This window comes from Magnolia sinica, chromosome 4 (assembly GCF_029962835.1).
Source record: "Magnolia sinica isolate HGM2019 chromosome 4, MsV1, whole genome shotgun sequence".
Taxonomy (NCBI): domain Eukaryota; kingdom Viridiplantae; phylum Streptophyta; class Magnoliopsida; order Magnoliales; family Magnoliaceae; genus Magnolia; species Magnolia sinica.
This window is the reverse complement of record NC_080576.1, coordinates 109096567-109119967: the sequence shown is the minus strand read 5'-3', so window position 1 is coordinate 109119967 and position 23401 is coordinate 109096567. Positions and strand designations below refer to the sequence as shown.

The following is a 23401-nucleotide window of genomic DNA, read 5'->3' as shown; positions in this document are numbered from 1 at the left end:
GTGCTGTGAAGGCCCTACGATGATGTATATACTCTCCACGCAACCGTCCGCTGTGTATTTCACCTGAGATTTAAATCTCAGTGGGCCGCACCTTGTGGGAAGCCCAAATGGGCCACACCACATTGCCAACCAGGTGGGCCTCAGTAAATTCCACACAAATCTCTGGTGGGCTGCACTGCAAGCCTATGATTGAGCCTTGTTTCAGGACAATATCAGGCCCTGGATCCAGATGAGCAGATACATCCCTGATTGGGCCCAGCTTGAATAAAATAGAACCACCTGTTGGTGGGTCTGACCACCCTTAGCCAATACCCAAACAACTTGGCTTAGGGCCTTCCAACCCTTACATATTAAAAATTCATAGCGCATTGACTAATGTAAATAAGCTTGTATAGGGAGTTACGTGGGTAGCAGAGATCCACCATCTTCTCAAGGGAACTTGCCTCTGGGAGCATTCTATGCCTTGACTGGTGATGATTCTTTCCCCTTAAGCTTTTCACCCTTAACTAGACTAGAAATAGTAGCTTTATTAGAGTAAATGGCTAGCTAGACTAATGATAAACTGTGTGTAGAAATAAACTGTATTCACTTGATTTATCTGTTTAACATGAAAATTCTCATGCTTACTATCGTTTAGATTCTTGATCTCTCTGAACTGTTTAAGTGAATAATTTAGTCCTTTATGTCATAAAAATTCAGTTATTGTATATTGATAGGAGTACATGTGTCATTCCTTATTTCCCTTTCCATATTGCAATATATGTTGCTGTGACACACATACTGCTAAAATCTCTCCATGGGAAGTCCTAGTAAAGGAGAGTCCGTGCTTGGGGTGTAACTAGATTGGTTGTGACATAAGTCGGCCCCTAACATGGAGGTTTTGGTTGTGGTACTTGACCATAGGGTTTACCATCCATGTGTGGTTTCACCTAATTGACTCGGGATGAACTCCATAAACCCTTCAAAATACCGTTATTTACTCGTTTTTGAATCATTCATGCCGACATGTTTTGAATTGCTACTTTTTGTAATTTCAACAATTCACCCCTAGTCGTCATTGGTGGTAACCCCCTTATGTTGAATTGATTGACCACATGTTAGTAGGTGCTACACACACCCTAAGACGGTAGTCTCATGGGCTGGGGATGGTGGTAATGGGACACTATGCCTGAGCCGTCGGCCTACGCTGGGCCTTGTACTCCCCGTAGTGACCGTGAGCTTATTTAAATTGGCTGTTTACAAATGGACTAATAATGGGCTGACAAGTCATGCATACATGGCATATTTTGATGACTTGGATCATTCTGCCCCGCGATTACGCTGAATGTTGCGCTTATGACCAGTCATTCGATGGTGATATTGACTCGGATTATCATGCCCTACGATTACGCTGAATATTGCGCTGATGACCAGTCTTATCCCTGGGTGACGACCCCAATGTCCGTCCGGACGTTTTTTCCGGGACATAGGCCGTCTGGATGCTTTACCCAGGTCAACGATTGCATTCATATATTCATGCATTTAAAAAGACCGCATCTACCGTGTTTTGGATTATCTATATGCTTTTATGCTATCCCTTGTTTAGGGCGGCGGTGTGTAATCTTAGCGGGAGATCACACTGAGTTGGCCATTCATTCATCAATATTCAACCATACAGAGGACATAGGGACAGAGGGAGTTGCGGAGGAGCCAGAGGCGACGGAGGCTGAGGAGGAGGCTTACAATGAGGAGCCGTACCAGGAGGCAGCTGCTTATTTTGGATTGAATCAGTAGCCTAATTGTTTATTAACATTTCAGTTCATTTTGAGAATTAAGGTTTTGTATATGGGCCCCAACTGAGTGGCCCATGATATTATTATTGCTTGGGTTTTATCTATACTACGCTTGGTTCCGTTAATCGCACTTTGATTTGAGTTTGATTATCCTTATGCTTACCAGTTAACACCCGAATTTTCAAGAGATGAGTGATATACTCGGGTCTCGAAAACCGGGGCGTTACAGACGGAGTGCCCACATTATCGCGTCGTATGCGCATGATTGTTGCATGACTGAATAGTGTGACTCATGCATCTCACATATATGTGACTTGATCATTGTACGCCCTAGCGACATCAGGGCCGTGGCTTCCACAGACACATCATGGATGGCCAGATGGGACACCGAAAATGCTTGGTTCTAGCACTGTGGGCACGTAGGATGTCCTTATGTGAAAATCTCAGAACCTCCTTAGTACTGGGAGATGCTCCAATATCTAAACCGATTGGAATATGAGCGCCGGTGCCTATACCATGAGGTCGTGTCTCCCACTGTGTCGTGGTCGGTTGGAAGGGGGTGTGGCCTTATCCGCCCGAGTGAGGGGGCTCTAAGCTAGGCTGAGTATGACCAGCTCGTAAATAGGTCCACTATCAACGAGCCGGGCCTGATATTGGCAGGCGGATAGTGAGGTCTCTTCCACTCACTGGGCTGTGCAGCTAGGGAGGAGGTAGTCGGAGTGGAGTGTAATAGACCCCGGTGATTTCTCCAGAGAGCAACCGTACTGATATGTGGACTTATTGAAAAGGATTTGCATATCCATTCATTCATTCATTCACTATCCACTCGGGCTGGTGTTGCGTAACTATTTGTCACATGTACCTTCGCATGGCCAGGATTTCGGTTGGGCGTGCGACTAACCTGAGATCAGGAGTTTACCACATTGAGTCGGACTATCCAAATTTAGGTATGGGACTGGTTTGGATAGAAGTCCCTTATGGTAAACCCCGTAGCCTGTGATACTACGTACTATCATCCCAACTTTACATTCTAGCATGGCCATTTCATTCGCACCGCATATTACATTCCATCCGTAGTACTTAGCATTTTGGGTTACTATGTTTTTGCATGAGGTTGATGGTGTTTGTGGCTCGTCAGAATTTGTATATTGCATTGCATCCTCAGCATCTGTTATTGTCTTATTATATTTTGCATCTCATAGCCTTAATACGACTGATAACACTCATGGACCTACCAGTATATTTCTGCTTACTCTGATATCGTACGATTCCTGATCTTATCAGTATTTCTACTTATCCCGATGATGTATGATTTATGAACTTTATGGTATACTTGGCACTTACCTTGTGTACACACTTTCACCACCCTCTAAGTTTTCTATAAGCTTATGTAAGATAGATGCGTGCAGGTGGCGTTAGGTTGCAGCAGCGTTGAGTTTGGAGCGTGCAGCTGTCTTTTGGAGCTTTGATTTATGTATTTTCCTTTCAACATTGTATTCAATTGATTATATTAGTGGATATGTGATGATGATATTGCCTTTGTGAATTGGGTACACTTGTGGTTATGCTCCATTATAAAAAAAATAATTCATACTGAAAATCCTCCTTGTAAGATACCAGGATCAGAATTTGGCATGTGAGTGCCGAAATCCTAGAATGGGGCACTACGGAGGCTGTTGGCGCCGGATTCGGCAATCGAAAATTTTGTGAGCCCATTTTCCGAGTTTGGGGCGTGACAGTGAGTCAATTAGAAAGATTTTTTATCCATGTGATTATTATGGTTAGATGCCTATGTTTGACATGATGAGTGTCATACACATTATGAAGGCTTTAAATTTTTTTGACTTTATTACCTTTCAAAGAAAAAATAATATACCAAGTATTTTATTAAATTTCATTATCAAGAAACACTATATGGGCATTTTGATCGCCGAGTAATCTTTTGATAAATTTGAAATTTATGATGAAATTTTTCATAAAAAATTGTTTGGCCTTAATATCCAAAGCATCATGTACTTCCAAAGTTAAGGAAAAAAAAAGGAAGAAGAGAGATTCATACTATTAAATTCTTTAACAAATTTGGATTTTAAAAAATAATGATTCTATAAAATGAAGTGTCAGGAGTTTTTTTTTAAAAATAGTGAAAGTATTGTAATGCATAGTATATACTTTTTCCTTTAGAAGGTGGTAAAGTGGAGAATTGTGGAACTCACGTGATATTTTTATGATACCCAACCCATCTAATAGATGTAATTTGCCGCGATCCTGAAAATAACAAAAAAAGTGGTAAATATAAATATAAGATAAGCCACACAATAAAATAATATAAACCACTTAAAACATAAAAAATGCACATGCAATCCATTTAGTAATTCAATCAAAAAGATTTTTGGTATCTGTGATTATTATAATTAAATGTGTATGTTTGATAGGGTGGATGTCATACACATACTATGTGTGCCCTAAAATTTTATGACGTTATTACCTTTCAAAGAAAAAATAATATATTAAATAGTTCATTAAATTCCCTTCTTAAAAGGTACTATGCAGAGTAATCCTTTGGTAAATTTGACATTTATAAGATATTTTTTCATAAAAACTCATTTTTACTTCAATATTTAAAACCCTTTGTACTTCAATAGTTAGGAGGAAATAAAGAGGGATTTAGATTGTTAAATTCTATGACACATTAGGATTTTATCAAATAATACTTCTATTGATTGAAATGTCGAGGAAATATTTTTTGATTGATGAAATTATCGTAATGCATATTGTATACATTTTCTTTAGAAAGTGGTAAAGTGAATAATTGTAAGGCCCATGTGATATTTTTATGATACCCAATTCATCCAATAAATGTAATCCATAAAGATGCTTAGAAGGACCAAAATTTTGGTCAATCTAAACAAAAGATGAGGCACACAATAAAAAATGATATACAATAAACATTAAAATGCATGTGCAACGCATTTATTGATTCAATAAAAAGGGTTTTCGGTCAATGTGATTATTATGGTTGGTGGCATATGTTTGACATGATGAATATCATACACATATTATATGAGAAATTTTTTTTTTTGTCTTTATCACCTTCCAAATAAAAAAAATAATATACTAGGAAGTTCATTAAATTTTCATTCTCAAAATCACTATTTGAATTTTTAATCATGAAGTAATCATTTGATAATTTAAAATTTCTGAGTAGTTTTTTCAGACCCTGTCATACATATACTATGTGGGCCCTATGTTTTTTATTAAATTTATTACATTTCAAAAAAAATAATAATATACATAAGGTAGTTTATTAATTTTCATTCCCAAAAAGTACCACCGGTGCATTTTGATCGCTGATAAAATCCTTTGATAAATTTAAATTTTGTGAGAATTTTTCTTTCATAAAAATCACCCCTCTCCTCCCATGCATTTACTATGTGGGTCTTATTTATTTATTTATTTATTTGCATCATTACCCTCCAAAGAAAAAATAATATATAAGATTCATTAGTTTCCCTTCTTAAAAAGAACTACTATGGCATTTTAATTGCTGAGTAATCCTTTAATAAACTTGAAATTTAAAAAATCAAAATAAAAAGATAAAAGTGTAAGTATATAAATAATTGTAATTTTTACTGCAAAATTCTTCTAAAATTTTGATTTCACTAAATAATGACTCCATAATCCTAATTTACAAGGTGGTGAGAATGAAAGTACTAAATTACTTGATATAAATTTTTCATTAAAAAGAAATGAAGTTGAGAATTGTGGGGTCCACATGGTATATATATGAGATCCAACCTATCCAAGATATGCACCCCGCCATGATGATAACTTAAAAAAGTACTTGGTAAATCGAATCATTAGAGAGACTACACATGTTATGCATATGACATCTAACCTGCCAAACATATGCACCCCACCATGATGATAACTTCAACAAAATACCTTGTCAATTGAATTGTCAAATGGACTACACATGTTATGTGTATGACATCCAACCCATCCAACATATACACCTCACAATGATGATAACTCTCACAAAATATTTGGTCAATTAAATCATCAAATGAAATACACATGAATTTTGATGTTTTAGGGCAGTGTATATTGTTTTCTATGGTGTGGTTCACCTTCTTGTTAGATCTACTAAAATTTTTATTTGTTTAATCTTCATGATAAGATTCATCTATTGGATGAGTTAGATGCCATACACAAACAACATAAGTCTTATAGTCCTCAACTTTATCACTTGTTTATAAATTTTTAAAAAAAAAAACTCAGGGAAAATTTTATAATTTCAGTGTCAAAAGGCATTATGCCGTGTTTTTTTTTTTTTTTTTAATTTATATTTTAAAATGTCTCTATATGAATTCTCGAAAATGAATGATTTCAACAGAGACAAAAAATAGAATTAAGTCATTATTTTATATATATATACATACACATATGGAAAAGGTACTATGCGCTCGAACTCACGATAAGCTCTCGTGAGGTCGAGCTGTGTGGGCCCCACCATGATGTGTGTCGACCATCAACACTGTGCATTTGATGGGTCCCCTCTAAATTATGGGATATACTAAAAATCAGCCGTATAGGGAACTCAAGTGGGCCATATCATCTAAAATCATGTGAAGACACCGTTAAAACATATAAAAGCACTTGGTGGGGCCCACCTGAGTTTTGAATGCTGCTAAAACTTGGTTTGAACCCTCATCCAAGTGGGAGACACATAATGGATGGGCTGGATTTGCAAACCACATCTTAGTGGGCCCAAAAAATGATTATGAATGTTTTTATGGTGCATGGCCCCTCCCCACTTCTGTATGTGGTGTGGCCTACACAAGTCACGGATTGACTTGATTTTTGAGACCTAGGCCCACGATGGAATGGTGCATCTGACTGATGGGGTAGATGTTTGAAACGCATCACGGTGGGGCCCACAGACCTCATGGGACAGACTCGTGAGGTCGAGCGCATAGTACCTTTTCCCATATATATATTGTTGGTTATGCACATAAAAATTTCAATATTTCGAATTAAAGTTTTCTAATAATTCTAGTAGGATTAACCTAGTCAATGATAAGGACAATAAAAAATTAACTTTCAGAAAGCCGAATAAACAAATTTAGACACATGTATGTAATAAGAATAAAATATTGTCAATGTGACATACTTCATGATGATAAGACCATTCGTCTAAAAGTTCACATAGAATATATGGTCAACATGAAAAACAATCTCAATGACTCAATCATTCCCATCCATGCAAAAAAGTGAGCTAGAGCTGCTTGCATTCATCATATCCTTGTATATGATGGGGACATCATGCGCACACGCGCACGCACACCACCACCCCTACGCACGTACGTGCACAGAAGGAGGACCTCACCATCGATCGGGCTCGATGACGATATCCAGAGAGGGCCTCCTAGATAGAAGACAAGTTTTGGTTCTAAAAAAGTGGGCCCGATAATTAAGAAAAGCCCATCATGGGATCTCATGATCGTGATCCACTTGTCGGATTAATTTCATATTTTAGGTTTTGCTTATTGTTATTATTTAGAACATCGTGAACGCTTTAGATTTCTTTGTTTGATTTTTATTTTAGTTTACTTCATCGCCAAGTAATAGGTTGCGTACATGGTGTGAATTTTTAAGGTATAGGATTTTTCCTATAAATAGGCACCCCTTGTAATTCTTTTTATTCATTCAAGTTTAATAAAAATTTATGCTTTATTTTTCTGCTCTCTTCGTGAGTTGTGAAAGAATTCAAAAGTGGGTGCGAAGCCCTCCCTTCTTCGAAGGGCTAACTACTGTGGTGCAAAGCCACATCTATCCCCATCTGCCCCTACCCTCTTCCATCCATATCTCTTATCTTCTATCATCATTATTGCTTTGATTTTTTAACTTTTGTAGCTATTCATCACCCTACAGCCAGTTTCCAGAATTTAGACCTGTAGGATAGCTGAAACTTTGGCGGTTGAAGGGATTGGAGGTCTCCCTTGGCCGACCAAGGCCTAGGTGTTACTTTGGGGAGACAGGCTTCCATCATACATGCGGCCAACCCACTTGCACACATGTGTTAGCCTCGGATCACCATCTGCACGTAGGAGCTTTCTCTAAGTCAGGTTTTTCTCTAGTTTTTCTCTTTTTATTCCTATTTCCTAAACCCTAGCCTTAGTTTGTACTAGCCCTAATTTATTTGTCCATTTTTTCATCCTAGGGTTCCTTGAATTGAAATTGGAGAATCCCTTGGATTAAAGACTGATTCTTATGCATATGTGGTTGATTTCTATTTTCCTTTGACATTGTTTGACTTATAATTTTTATCAATGTCGATTATGAGTATATGACAGCATAAGATCATAATACATGCCCATAAGCATCATCTGCATGTTTATTATGAGATGTGATTGACCATTGCATGTGTCATTGGGCAAATGGTTTATGAAACTCCTTGATAAGTGGAGTTATCCCACATGAGCGCATGGTATGCGGAGGATTGATGCATGATTGGACTACATGACTCATGCATCTTACATTGTGTGATTGTGATTACTGTACGCCCTAGCGACATCAGGGCTATGACCTCCACAGGCATGTCATAGATGACTAGATGGGACACCAAAAATATTTGATTTGAGCATCTGGGCACTTTAGAAGTCCGTGGGTGAAAGATCCTAAACCTCCGAGGCTAGGAGACGCCCCAACTTCGAGACCGAGTGGATACATGAGCACCCGAGTGCCGAATACCAGGAGGCCGCGTCTCCCATTGTATCGTGGTCAGTTGGGAGGGGGTGTGGCCTTACCCGCCCGAGCGTAGGGGGCATAGCTAGGCTGAGTTTGACCAGCTTATGAATGGGTCCGCTATTGATGTGCCGGATAAGTATTGACAGACTATTGGCCAGGCGGATGGTGAAGTTTCTTACGCTCACTTGGACTGTGCGGCTGGGAGAGAGACAGTGTCATTTGGAGTATACTAAACCCCGGTGATGATCCCAGAGATAAACAGTACTGATATATGGACTTGTTGAGCAGGAGTTACATACTCATTCATTCCTTCATTCACTATCCACTTGGGTTGGGGGTGTGTAACTATTTGTTATGTGTACCTTCGTAATAGTGAGGATTTTGATTGGGGTGCGCGACTAACCTGAGATCAAGAGTTTACCACATTGAGTCTGACTATCCAAATTAGGTATGAGAGTAGTTTGGATAGAAGTCCCTTGTGATGGACCCTATAGCCTGCGATACTATGTACTATCATTCCGACTTCACTTTCCAGCATAGTCATTTCATTCGCATTGCATATTGCATTACATCCGCAGGCATATGACATTTTGGGTTACTGTGTTTTTGCATTTATATGGTCTGGATACGGCTGACGGTATTCGTAAACTCATCAAGAACTGTATATTACATTGCATCATCGACATCCGATATTTAGCTCTCATCTGTATAGCTGATCTATATTGCGTATTTTGATATTGATTGACTCATGGACTTGTCAATATTTTCACTTACTCTGATATCGTATGTTTTATAATCTTACCAGTATTTCTGATATTGTATGATTATGGCACTATATTGAGTACTTGACACTTACCTTATGCATACACTTACACCACCCCCTAAGCTTTTTATAAGTTTATGCACGATAGATGCGTGCAGGTAATGTTAGGATGCAGCAGTGTGAAGCTCGGAGCATGTAGCAGACTTTTGGAGTTTTGATTTTTGATATATGTATTTCCCATCTTACACTATATTCAAAATTTTATATTAGTGGATACGTGATGGTGATATTGCTCTTGTGATTTGGGTATACTTGTGGTTATGCTTCTTATAAGATAAATGTACATTGGAAAATCCTCCTTGTAAGATCCCAGGATTGAAATCTGGTGCATATGCACTGGGAGCTGAGAATGAGATACTATGGAGGCTGTTGGCACTAGATTCGGCGAACGAAAATTTTGTGAGCTCGGTTTCTGAGTTTGGGGCGTGACAAAATAGGCACCCCTTGTAGTTCTTTTCATTCATTCAAGTTTAATAAAAAATTTTATTTTATTTTTCTGCTCTCTTCGTGAGTTGTGGAAGAATTCAAAAGTGGGTGCGAAGCCCTCCCTTCTTTGAAGGGCTAACTACCGTGGTGCGAAGCCACATCTATCCCCATCTGCCCTTACCTTCTTCCATCAATATCTCTCATCTTTTATCATTATTATTGCTTTGAATTTTTCAGCTTTTGCAGCTATTTATCCCCTTACAGCCAGTTTCCAAAATCTAGACCTGTAGGAGCGCTGAAATTTCGACGGAGCACTACGCCTCGACCTTTGTCGGATCGTCGTCAAATTTGGAGGGATTGGATGTCTCCCCCAGCCGACCAAGGCCTAGGTGTCACTTTGGGGAGGCGGGCTTCCATCACACATGTGGCCAGCCCACCCGCGCACGTGCGTTAGCTCCAAGTCACCATCTGCATGTAAGAGCTTTCTCCAGGTCAGGTTTTCCTCTTTTTATTCCTATTTCTTAAACCCTAACTTAGTTTGCATTAGCCTTAATTTATTTGCCCATTTTTTCATCCTAGGGTTCCTTGAATTGAAATTAGGGAATCCCTTGGATTAGGGACTGATTCTTATGCATGTGTGGTTGATTTCTATTTCCCTTTGACATTGTTTGGCTTATAATTTTTATTGGTCCAGGCCTAGCTTGTGTCGGCTTGGACCCGCATAGATTCCCCTTTCATTGAATGTTTGGATTATCATGTGGGATGTGGAATTTGTGTAACTGTTTCTGAATTGGTATGATCTAAGCCTAAATTCTTATACATGATACTTGAATTTTATGTCCTACATCAGTATATCTCTTCTTTTTCTCTCAATATGCATTGCACATGCCATCCTCCCATTTATGTAATGCATATCCACTTGTGTCTGTGGCCCATGCTTCATTTAATTTTTAAGTTGAAAGCATATGAAACATGGACTTTTCGTTTTTAAAATTTTTGTTGTTTCTATCTTTAGTTGAACTTTTTTTTATTGTCTTTTTTAATTCATTCTTGAAAATTTTGAAATTTTAAATTAAACATGAACTTTATCTGTGAGCATTGTGGTAGTACGACATTTTGTTGATTATACATGCTCATGAGTGTCGTGGTAATGTGACATTTTGTCAACTATGCATGCTCCCACTTGACTAATGTGCCCACTCAACAAATGGGCACATGTTTGATGTGTAAATTATCTTTCGATGCATATGTGGACTTTGCAAAGTTGTATGCAATATTTAGATAAATATGTGCATGTATAGCTATTTTTTTTATAAAAAAAAAGTTGAAACCGTATTAAACTAAAATTTTCATTCTTTAAAATTTTAAAACTTATTTGGATACAACTTTTGCAATAGTTTTCTTCTTTTTCTTCTTCTTCTTTTTTAAAAAAGGAGTTTGACTCAAAACTGCCTTTAGCATTAAGATGAGGGTGCATCCAAACAGGCCTATGGGTTACTTGAATGTAAGAAGTCTTCTTATTATGGTTTAAAAAAGGAGACAGTTAAAAAAATATATATATAGTTTAGTTTTGTACGAAATTTTAACCTAGTACATCATACATGTTAATATAGCACAACATTATTTCATATTCTATTAGAGAATTGAACTTGAATATAAATAACATTGTCCATTGGGCACTAAAGAATTCAACAATTAAGATATAATTCACTATTTTACGTTGATTTTATGATTTCTTTGAAGTGGGCCCATCATTTGGATGGTTTTATTTTGAGTGACATATTTCTAATGCATTTGATTTATGATCCATCTAAAGCCAGGGTCCACAATTTTGATGATTTAATTTTGAGTTACTATTTCTCATTTGTGGTTGTGGTTAAGGACCAAGCAACTCGTCAACTTGGGCCCAATAAGCATGGCCGTAAATAATTTTCAAGTGGACTAGCTCAAGTCATTTTAGCCCAACCCAGCTCAACTCAAGCCAATTTTATATTTTTATCTTTATTTTAGGGCTTATTTAGGAGCATAGCATTAAAATTCTAAATTTCTAATATTAGATTTGAAATTTTAACAGTTTGGCAAAATTTATGTTTGAGGGCTGTGTTTTGACTTTTAAATTCCTAAAATAATTTTATAGTATATTCATAAGATAATAAATATGATAAATTAAATATTCTTAGATATTCTTAACATGATACATATGTTTAATATAATATAATCATTGCACCGATCCAATTATAAGACAACCTTATACATAAATCAAGGTAATTTTAAGGTTTTGGTGGCTTGCAAAAGTAATTGTAAGTGCTCACTGTTTAAATTATATATATATATATATATATATATATATATATATATATATATATATATATATATATATATATATATATATGTGGGTGATTGTCAGTTTTTATTATGATGTGACCCACATAATGATGGCAGGGTCTTTATTTTTATAGCATCACATAAATATGATTTTAATGTAGGTGAAAATATTCAATGAAGTGAATGAATGTAAATACTTAATAAATGTAGAAATAATAACTATGGTGGTTAGAAATTGATGAGCACTCTATTGATCATGTACAAAATCGTAAGTAAAGGCACTCACATTGATTCTCCCTTCAAATTGTTCCCTAAGTTTAAAGAAACTTAAAGTTTGAATAATAGGATTGTATTTATGTAAATTTCAGTTGATACGATCCTATTTTGTAAAAATAACAGTAATTAGATGGTTAAACATTTATGGGGGATGTTATCTTCTACAAATGATCTTGTCCATCAAATTTATTTTATTATTATTATTATTATTATTATTATTATTATTTAATAGCTAGTGACTAATGAATGATATTATCGGTGTTCATCCATATTTCTGTCAATTTCTATAAGAGCCAATCAGGAAATGTTGCGTGTCATGAGAAGGAAGTTACATGGTATATTTGAAGATCTTCAGAGACACATGGAGAGAATTTTGTGGCAATACAATTGGTGTTTGTCAAGCAGTGATATGTTATCTATTAAGAGAAAGTTGTCATGTTGAAACAATTATTAGGACAGATAGTAGGGTTAGAATTAAGGAAAGCAAGTAGTGCTAAAACGGTTTTAGCAATCCCTATAATGTGGAAAGCATCTAAATGAGTGATATAATGCTATAAATAATGAAGTAAGTAGAAGAAGGTGTCTCATATCAAGCAAATCAAATATATCTTTTAATTATCCTTGTAATTATCAATCAATTATATTTTTTAGTGTAATATTTATCTTTATCACTTATTTATATTCCTTAGTATAACATATACATTTACTTGCATTTTACATTCCTTAATGTAATCCATAACAATAATCAAAATAGATGTTAACTTTGGCTTTGATGTGAGTCTATGCTCATGCGTTGGATTTTGAGTACAAAGCAAGGTTCTTCGTCAAGAGAAGCATTTTGCAATTGTTTTCTATGCATGCTTATAAGAATTTTATTTTTAGCTATGTTTGCATTGAAGAGAAAAAATACTTTCATATAAAAGGAAGAGGTGTGACCCATTTTCATATGATGAACCCACCCTTGGCTATCGCTTGATCATCTTAAGTATCGTTGTGCAAGCGACTGAATATGCTTATTAGAACTTAATTATATACATTCAAATTTCTAAATATCCGGCACTTCTAGTTGTTGGGTTTGAATTCAGCTGCACATTTAATTTTGACACACCCACACTAATCACTCTAATAATTTTAGAATCGAACTGCAGCAACTAGACGGGTATGATTTAATAAAGCAGCCTATGGTGAGTAGACCCGACCCAATGGGGACGGGCTAGATGGGTTATGTGGACCCCACTGAGTCCAAATGCTCACTGGGTCATTGCTCTTAGTCGACGCTGATTTAAACATGAACCCTTCCGCAACGTTTTTTCGCCGGACGATGTTTGGCTAGTTATTTTGTCCTCAGCTAACTACCGGCAGTTCCACGGTCACAAACTCACACTATAACCCGCCTTTTCGCGCTAACATGCGCCGTGGGAGTAAAAGTCATAGTTCACCCACCAAAGTCCCGATTCGGATCCGCCCGTATCCTCTACCGGCTCACGTTAGCCTCGTCTCCTCGGAATGGCACTCGTCGCGTTTCTCCCCTCTTACAAGTCCCTCTCTTTCCCACGAATTCAAAACCCTCGACTCCACAATCCACATCAAAAGCAAGAGATCTCGTCCCTTCATCTCAAAACGGTAATCTCACAAAAACCCTAGCTCAAATTTCTCTAATCTCTTTATGATTTCTCTGCAATATCTCCGGTTTCTTCCAGAAACTGCACCGAATTCGTTCGTCCGCCACCGGCGGACCGGAGAAAGATACGAACCAGAAGAAGACCGTACAAGGTACCCTATCCTACACATCCTTGCTAGAAGAAGAGGCATGGGAGTGCACCTTTCTCGTGCTCGCTTCTCACACGTGTTTATGAGACACGTGTGAGAAGAGACAAGTTCATCATCGATCAGGGCCCACCGTGCAGATGCACTGGTGAAAAATCAGGATGGTCGTCTAAACTGGTGGGCCGCACACGCATGTTGTATGTGGAGCGTTTGGTTGGTCGAGATCTTCTGATCATCCTTCGTGAACACGTGGCCCACCTTATGAGAAAACTGGCTTTATTTATTTATTTTTTGTGCGAAGGCATCTGAATTGTGGGCCCAAATGATGGACGGCTTGGATCTCACTCAGGTGCACCAAACGGGCACGTGTGGCAGTCCACACGAAAAGTGTGCCCCATCTGCACTTAGCAATGACACGTGCATATATCAGATGAGTTCCTCTTCAGTTGGGCCACCTTATAAAAAATAATCTCCTGGTGAGCTCCTGTACTAAATGATGGACAGTTGAGAATAATTGACCAACAGTCCGTTCCCCATTTGAACGTGTGGCCCACTTAATAACTGGACACATGTGGCCTCATGAACGGCTTTGATCTTGCGGACACTTGGCACATTGGTACGGGTTGGGAGACGAACATTCGAGATCCTGCACTTGCAAGTGATAAGGCCCGAGTAGGTGATTTGCATTTTGCAGAGCATCATATCCTCCATTATTAGTGTACAGGTGGGGTCCACTGAAAGCTAATGATGGGACCACTGCATCTCTTTTCTTAACCGGTAATTGAGAGGCCTCCGGTTGGACGGTTAGGATTGTCGCATTGAGAAGACTTATGGGACGTGGTCCATCCACAGTGTGGCCCATGAGATCAACCATCTGCATTCATTGACCATGGTTCTACTTGTTCCGGTTGGGAAGATTTCAGATCATCATTTCAACGGTCCGGATCACTGAATCTTGCGGTCCACTTGCGCAAGATTGGATGATCCTAGCCAATTATGTTATATGATGCTCGACCAATTCCGTGGTACATATTTATAGGGATGTCTACGGGCTGGGCCTGAATGCAGTCTGTGTTGGCCCAAGCCCATATGAAGTCTGAGCCTGACCCAAGACAATTGAAAGTTGTTGGGCCCGAGCCCAGGCTGTTAAATGGTTGGGCCGGTTCATGTGTCAGTGGGCTGGCCTAGAAATGTGGCCCCTTTGAAGTAAATGGTTGGGGCTTGAGTTGAACCTAGGGGTGGCAATGGGTCAGGTTGACCCCAACCCGCTTCGAAGCTGTGTGTTGGGCCAATTTGGGTTGGGTTGTAGGTTGAGCTTGGGCAAAAGAATTCAACAAGTTAGATAACTGGGTTGGGCTCAGGTCTAGGTCCACCCGACCCGACTTACTTATCTAGTTCATTGATAGGCCAGAGCAAATGATCTGACCTGACCTGAAACAAAAATACCCATATTATAGTTTTGATCCTTACTAAATCAATAGATAATTTTATAGACAAGGCATGTCATCAACGCAAGATCAATGAGCACTACTGAAGGACTAATAGAGTAAAATTCCCTAATGGGTTAAAAAAATCACATGGCTTTAGACATAAGGGAGCAGTAACAAACAGCAGCTGAGTGCACTTAGTATCTTTAGGTCAGGTCGGGCTCAGCTTGAGAAATGTTTAGTGGATCAGGTTGGGTCACATGGTAATGAGTTGCAGGTTGGGTTAGGGTCAGATTTCCTTGACCTGTTTATTAAATGGGTTGGCTTGGAATGACCCTGAGCCAGACAGGCCCTACTTAGAACCCAACCCAACCCAACCACCCATATAGGTTATCGGTGGGCTTAGGGCTGAAGACCCAAGACCCACTGGGCTGGCCCAGCCCATTGTCACCCTCATTCAAATTTTCCACCCAACAACTATATGTGGGGCTGTATTTAATGATACAGATCATCCCTCTGGTGGGCCATATTACAGGATATCAGATATGGTTGTTAGTATAGTTTTTTTAAAATTATTTTGGTTTTCTGAAATTTAAGAGATTGCAGATGAAGAAGTGGACTTGGGGGTTAGAGCTGCATTATCCATGCTTAAATTCTACAAAAGTGAGTTCTATAGTTTTGAAATTGAGGGCCAGTTTGGTAGTTCATGTGATGATCTGAAGCTGTAGTCCATGGGACTTCCATTAGACATGGAGCCCATCCTAAGTGATCGGAGCAATCCTTCCATTGGGCCCCACAATGCAAGATTGGCAGTGTGGGAATCAGATTGATCCGACATTGTTATTGGCACTTTTATCTTGAACATTTGTTTGCAAGTATGGTGGACCTAATGGAGCGTTGAATGGCAAGCCATGGCAGTGGGGCCCATACATGAATTGTTCCAATCAAGGAGGTGGTCTGGCACGACCGTGTGGATGTCCCACAAACTACAATTCTGGCATTTTCTTTGAATTATTATTATTATTATTATTTTCCTTTTCCTAACATTATTTTTGGGATCTTGAAATTGCTTTGTGTAGGAGAGATCTCACCATTGTTGCCATCTAGCTGCCGGTACGTGCCGACATGCAGCGAGTATTCCATGCAAGCATACAAGAAATATGGTGTTGCAAAGGGCACGATTTTGACAGCTTGGCGTCTCTGCCGCTGCAATCCTCTTGGTAATTCCCACTCTTTAGTATATGTCTGAATATTTTGAATTTCAATGCGGTATATGCTATTTGTGAAACAGTAACAATGTTTTGGAAGCGTTGGTCTGTTTGGAATAAGATGGAATATAAATATTACGATAATGGTTTAGAGTATTGTCCAAAACCTGTACTTAATCGCGTGATGCGAACCAGTTTCGTCCATAAATGATACGGTTGTAATGGCCCGTATTGGTCTGGAATGGCCGATACGAAGTGGTATGGGTGCTATGAACCAGTTCCGCTGTGAAAGATACCATACACCTGAACCAATTTTCAGTCCTGCAAGACCATAGCCATCCAAATAATTCTTTCAGCAGTCTTTAAATCTTTATCTCTGGAATGGATGATAGGTGGATTTGAATTCAATTTCTGCATGGAAATTCCATTATTGTACTTTCACTAGGAGTAACAAAGGAACGATGGGCGAATTTGAATTTGAAATTTGAGTGGGAATTGCGTTGTGTACATCACTAGGGACATCATAATGTCTGAATACATGCATAGAGAGAGAGAGAGAGAGAGAGAGAGAGAGAGAGAGAGAGGAATGGCAATCTATGGTTGGCAACTTATCATTATTTTTCCAGTGCTGTAGCCTACTCAAGTTTTAGACTTGGCTTCGTTTTCGTGTTGACATCTTAACATGAGCCAGTGCAACTGATGTACAGAGGGACTCCACACAATTATCACGGTGGGCCCCACAAAGCCTTTGTTGCGTGGGCTCCTTGATCTACTCATTAGTGTAGGCTTACATGGAAAGGGGAGGAGAGCGGGTGCAGGCTACGTCCATGAAAGAATTGAAATGACAAAAATGGCCTTAGTTGAAGGGCCAGCCACACCACATTTGCAATTTTAAATCAAAAGCTTATGCTGCTCCCCTGGACTAATAACAGGAGTAAAATCAGGCAAACACTACTTGCCATTATATATAATAGAGATTTGTTGGAAGAACGATTGCATGTATAAACTGTTGATTTATCTGTGACGAGTGCCATAATCAATGGTATCAACTCTATAAATCTTTGATTGATGCACTTTTGCATTGGATCTCAACTGTCCAATTAGTCAACCACTTCTAGGATGAGCCATGTTCCAAAATTGATTTTAGTATCAGTTTTGTACAGTTGAGAATAGATTAGAACAGGGTTCATAAAAAAAATCTACAGATTGGATCATTACCAACAGTCAAGCAGCAAAATTTAGAACATTTTGCCATCCACATTAAGGCAGCCTATCAGTTGGTAGGCCTGGTTTGTTTGACACATTTCACCAATGTTTTATATTATAGGGTTGATACCATTTACTAAACTACATTTGACAGCCACCTATCATGAGCCTCTGCCATGGCCCATTTCCGAGTCCCAGTAGCCAGCTGATTGTAAGACTTTATAAATTGTACATTTAAAGCCGACCTCAAATTGCTGCGAGAAGGCTAAGATGATGATGAACCATTATTCGGTTCATCTTCAATCATCCACAATTGCATTGCATATGGGCCTTTTTTTTTCTTCAGCAGCTTGATAATCATTGCATGAGGGTCTTAAGATTGTGTGTACCATTCAATCCTTGTCATCTTAAGCGGGCTTCTGTTTTGAATGCCTTTCCCATCCAAAATCATAATGGGGTATGCATGGGAAGGTCCCAATCATTCATCACTTGCATTTTCGCATCGGTGGGTAAATTGTGTTGACTGTTGGATCAATGAACATGATGCCTTCTTGATCTTAGCCGTTTGTGGTGGTCATCCCAAGTGATCCCCATATCGGCTAGTTAAAAAAGCTTGTAATCGGTTTAATTTTGTATTATTACTATTACTAACATGGTATTATTTTTTCAAATCTGTCTCTAAATCATTTAGATTGAGATTTTACGAAGAGGATTAATATTGCTAAAATGAGAGGCTTGTTTTACCTTAGGAGAGTGGATGATCCACCATTGGTGGATGAGTCTATTATAAAAGGGAATTAGCAACTCCATTACAAGCATACAAGAGAATACCACAAGAAATCTCTACCGTCTGTAAGAGCATACCACCAAAGCGATTCCTCATCTTCAGACACTGATTGACAGTCCCAATGTCTGTTTATTTTATTTTATTTTTTATTTTTAAATTAAGTTAATTGACTTTGGTGAGCAGTGACTTCCAAACATACCCTAAAAGATTTTAGTTGCTTTGGCAGTGAACCTCAAGTCGGCGTCTTGTTTGCTTTCTTTCTTTCTTTTTTTTTTTCTTTTTTTTTTTCCTCTCATAAATGAGATGTGTTTTGCAGGTGGGTCTGGATTCGATCCTCCTCGCTGGTTTGATGAGAAAAGACCACCTGAAGAATGAGGATATCTGACAGTATGGCTGTTTGGAGCTTCATCAAAGTCATTTGATCATTTGTGTTGGCAAGGTATGAATGAATGAATGGTACAGATCCATGACTGACTATGCCAAATGTCAGTTAAAAGATTTAGGACGTTACTGTCAAGCGCTCTATCTACTTGTGGAAGTCATGTGGGTGAAGGGAACCATTCATCTGTTGTGCTCTGCTATGAATAGGCCATGAAATCATACTGGTTGGAAGAATTTTGGCCATTGGATGGAGATTGATGTTTGGGTTATTATTATTTTTTCAGCTGCCCATTTGTAACTCTCCAAAGTGCCTTAATTGCTGAGCTAGGAGGATGGTTAAACCATTGTGATTTTCAGGTATGGCTCATCCATGGCAGGCTGCATGGATCAAAGGTCTATTTCTCATACATGCATGACACATGTTTAGTGTGAGGAACTTGCATGGGACCCACTCACTTGTGGGCCCATGTCCAATAAAAGCAACATGTAATTTCTTTGTGTGTAATATGGTAAAAAACATATTTTTATCTAAATAAGGTAGTAAATTAAATGTGGACTGGTTTAAACTGTCCATTATTTTCAGATGTGTGTGGATTGCTTATGAGTTGAGTTGTCTGATTGTTGTGGGGTCACATCATCCTCCCTGTAGGGTCATCTTGGGTGTCCCACATATACAGGCACCCGGGTCTTGAATTTTTTTTATTTTTTTATTTTCTAGGTATTGCTTAGTCTTTTGATGAATGCCCAGCCCAGCCCATTGGCCTTGTCCAGTTGTCAACTTGCTCACCATTATTCATATAGAAAGAACAGATGGTTTAACAACATTAATGATTTTGATTTAATATACATGTATAGTTTGAAGACACTCATTGGATCATGGGTCATGTTTTAATGATTTTACCATTTATAAGACTCCACTCATTGTGAATGGAGGATTTAAAAAATAAATTGGGCCATTTCAAACATTTATTCATTTAACTCTTCTTTATAGTGCCGGCCTTGCACGTCTAGGGCCATGGCTAAGTACTTATAAACTCAAATGGGTTAGGTAATGGCTATTACAACTATTACGGAATGCTAATGGTCATAATTGTTATATCTGTTACGTGTTATGGGGCAGAAATGGCCATAGCAGTTATTATAGGAAAAAAAAAAAAAAAAAGAAAAAAAAGAGCTATGATAGTCTCATAATGGCCTTATATATATATATATATATATTAGGACTAATAAGTAAAGGTAATGGTGGTGGCTGCTATGACAACCGTTATTATTATGAAGCGCATCGGTCTAAGGTGAGGGCTTATAGGACCAGGGCTGATAGGTTCAACATATGCACCAACCATGATGATCAGGTCAACCAAAAATTTGATTGATCCAATCATGAAGTGGGCCACATCATTAAAAAAAAAAAAACAAAAAAAACAAATGTACACCACTCGAAGGAAAAAAAAAAAAATCATGTTGGAGTCATCTGCTAAATTAATTAAAATTTTGGTTCATGCGATACTTGCATGTGTTAGATGGATTGGATGTCATATATCTATCATGTGGACCCAAAATTCTCTACTTCCCAACTTACAAAATAAATAAATAAATTGAGGGTATTTTGGTAATTTACCATTCAAAAAGCACCACCATATCCGAGGAGAAATTATGTTGAAAAAATCGCTATACTGATCTTTTTAGGAATTTTACTAATTTTGAGTTACAATTGCAATTAAAACGTGATATTAGAAAGTTTGCCGATATTTTGAAAATCTTGCGGTTGTGATAATATCGTGATAATGGTCAGATTTTCAAAATCTCGGTGTTATAGCTACAAAATGACAGGTCGGCTGATCTGGAGGGGAAGCGGATTCCCCCGGTGACCCTGCGATCTGGGATACATCCGGTGGAAGGCCAGGTGGGGCCCAACATGATGTATATGTTTTACATCCACGCCGTCCATCCGCTTTGCAAGCTCATGTCAAGGCATGATCCCAAAAATGAAGAAGATCCCAAGCTCAAGTGGACCACAGAAGAGAAAACAGTGGGGATAGTGACACCCACCGTTGAAACCTTCCGAGGGCTTGCGGTGATGTTTATTTGGCATTCAGGCGGCTGTTGAGATGGATGAATGGAAAACACAAATATCAGCTTGATCCAAAACTTTCGTGGCCCTAAAGAAGTTTTTAACTGTGGTCCTTCAATCACCACTGTTTCTTGTGGTGTGGCCCACTTGAGCATTTGATCATCTTATTTTTGACCTTATGTCGTAAAATGAACTGCCAAAATGGATGGACGGCGTGGATAAAACACATACATCACAGTGGGCCCACAGCACCCGCAACACGGATATCAATCAGCGAGGTGAGTACTATTCATTTACGACATAGATAAATGGTTTTCCATACGTGACAAGAAAACAACTGATTCGTTGGATGAGTTTCTAGAAGATTGCTGAGATGATCACTTCATTGACTGATGCAATACACCGTGCATGTGGGGCCCACCTTAAGTTACGCGGTTTGAACTTAATTTAATGATATTGACGGTCCACTCAGTAGTAGCGTTGGGAGAGATGATTGTGACGTTTGGAATCCGAACAAACGCCAGCCACACACAACATCCTTTCGGTGGGCCACCACTATCCCTCACTCCTCTATTTTGGTGTTGTCATCTCTTTCTTTATTGGTGCAGTAGACACGCGGGCCTAATCAAGGAGGAATTATATGGTATGTGGGCCGTGTCTTTGGACGGTGTACATGGGAAACGGATTGGCTACTCCCCCTGACACCAGCCTCGTGGCTGATGGTCGGTGCTCTGTGGGCCCTACCATGATGTATGTGTTTCATCCATTCCGTTCATCTATTTTTAAAGATCATTTTAATTCTTTATCCCAAAAATTAGAGGTATATAAATCTCAGGTAGTCCACACCACACGAAAACAATAATGATTGGATATTCACCATTAAAATCCTCCTAAGGCCCACTATACTGTTTATTTGATATCTAATCTGTTGATTAGGTCATACAGGCCCAGATGAAAGGAAAAAACAAAAATCAGCTTGATCCAAAGCTTTTATGGCCGCCAAAATGTTTTTAATGGTCGACACTTATTCAACACTGTTTCGTGTAATGTGGTCCACTTGAGATTGGGATATACCTCATTTTTGGTCTCATATCATGTGGTCCACTTGAGATTGGGATATACCTCATTTTTGGTCTCATATCATAAAATATTCTGTAAACATAGATGGACAGCATGGATGAAACATATACATCATGGTGGCGCCCACAGAGCACCGACCACCAGCCATTGGCTGGTGTCAGGGGGAGTAGCCAATCCGTTCCCGTGTACATGGGTTTTGCAATTATGAAAGTCAGACCCGGTGTTCCATAATCAAGACCGTTGGTCTGGTGGTGTTGGTCCTTTAATTCGGCTACACGTAACATGTGCGATGGTTGCGACTATGTCAGAACTGAATGAGTCTGATTCAATTGTGACCATCTACCCTTGTCGTGGCTCGGTTGTGGCTTGACTGTTGTTGTGTGTTCGCTTAAATGTCGTACACGGACTATTCCGGTGATTGGTAGAGGTTTGAACTCTTCGTTCAAATGAGTTCTTTTTTGTATCGAAATTTAAGGGCGCATGGAGGTGTAATAATTGTATGATTGAAAAGAATAATAATTTTAAAAAAATGTTTATAATGAACAAAGAGTAGAAATGGATGTAGTTAATGAAAATGTGAATGATTTACCACTATGGGGAATCACCTGCTAAGTTGAGAATAGCAAGATACTTTCAAGAGCAATGTGCTTATGAGAGAAAACAAACAATGTCAGAGATTACAATTATGATTGACCCAATGTAAGAGTGTAGTTGAATGGGTTCCTAAACAACGATCTTCCTTCAAATTTAGTGGATGTGACACAACATTGTGTTGGATTGATAATTGTTTTTGTTGTTAGTAGGGGTGTACATGAACCGAGCTAGCTCAGTTAGCTCGCTTGACTCAACTCGAAAAAGCTTGATCTGATTCGGTTCAAAGCTGAGTTTGAGTTGAGTTGAGTTGATTTTTTGAGCTCGAAAATGAGTTCAAGCTGAATTCATGTAGGCCCCAGCTCGACTTGACTCGGATCGAATCTTGTTCGAATTCAGCTCAAATCGAACTCGGATCGAACTAGTTCGGTGACTCGGTTACTCAGTTACTTTGCCATTGATGTTGCTCACCAAGTGTTTGATAAAATGACCCAACGAAGTATGGCTGATGGTA

At 38.6% G+C, this 23401-nt stretch overlaps 1 protein-coding gene across 3 annotated transcripts; it reads left to right on the top strand.

Moving 5' to 3' along the window:
- Positions 1-13714: 13714 nt before the first annotated feature.
- LOC131243758 (UPF0161 protein At3g09310) lies at positions 13715-19727 on the top strand. Of its 3 annotated transcripts, none has more exons than XM_058243313.1 (5): positions 13717-13992; positions 14070-14142; positions 16161-16226; positions 16643-16783; positions 19081-19727. In XM_058243313.1, exons 1-5 carry the CDS (start codon positions 13876-13878, stop codon positions 19137-19139), a joined length of 456 nt encoding a protein of 151 aa, XP_058099296.1. In that variant the 5' UTR covers positions 13717-13875; the 3' UTR covers positions 19140-19727. The 3 variants fall into 3 exon arrangements, with proteins under 3 accessions (XP_058099298.1, XP_058099296.1, XP_058099297.1); XM_058243314.1 differs by having other exon boundaries at positions 13724-13992; positions 16170-16226; XM_058243315.1 differs by lacking the exon at positions 16161-16226 and having other exon boundaries at positions 13715-13992.
- Positions 19728-23401: the final 3674 nt, after the last annotated feature.

What these genes read in the sequence shown, in the direction of transcription:
- LOC131243758 (XM_058243313.1), top strand. Translation starts at nt 13,876, where the DNA reads ATGGCACTCGTCGCGTTTCTCCCCTCTTACAAGTCCCTCTCTTTCCCA. An exon ending in CGTCCCTTCATCTCAAAACG is followed by an intron (nt 13,993 to 14,069) that starts GTAATCTCACAA and finishes GGTTTCTTCCAG; the next exon opens with AAACTGCACCGAATTCGTTC. An exon ending in CCAGAAGAAGACCGTACAAG is followed by an intron (nt 14,143 to 16,160) that starts GTACCCTATCCT and finishes CTGAAATTTAAG; the next exon opens with AGATTGCAGATGAAGAAGTG.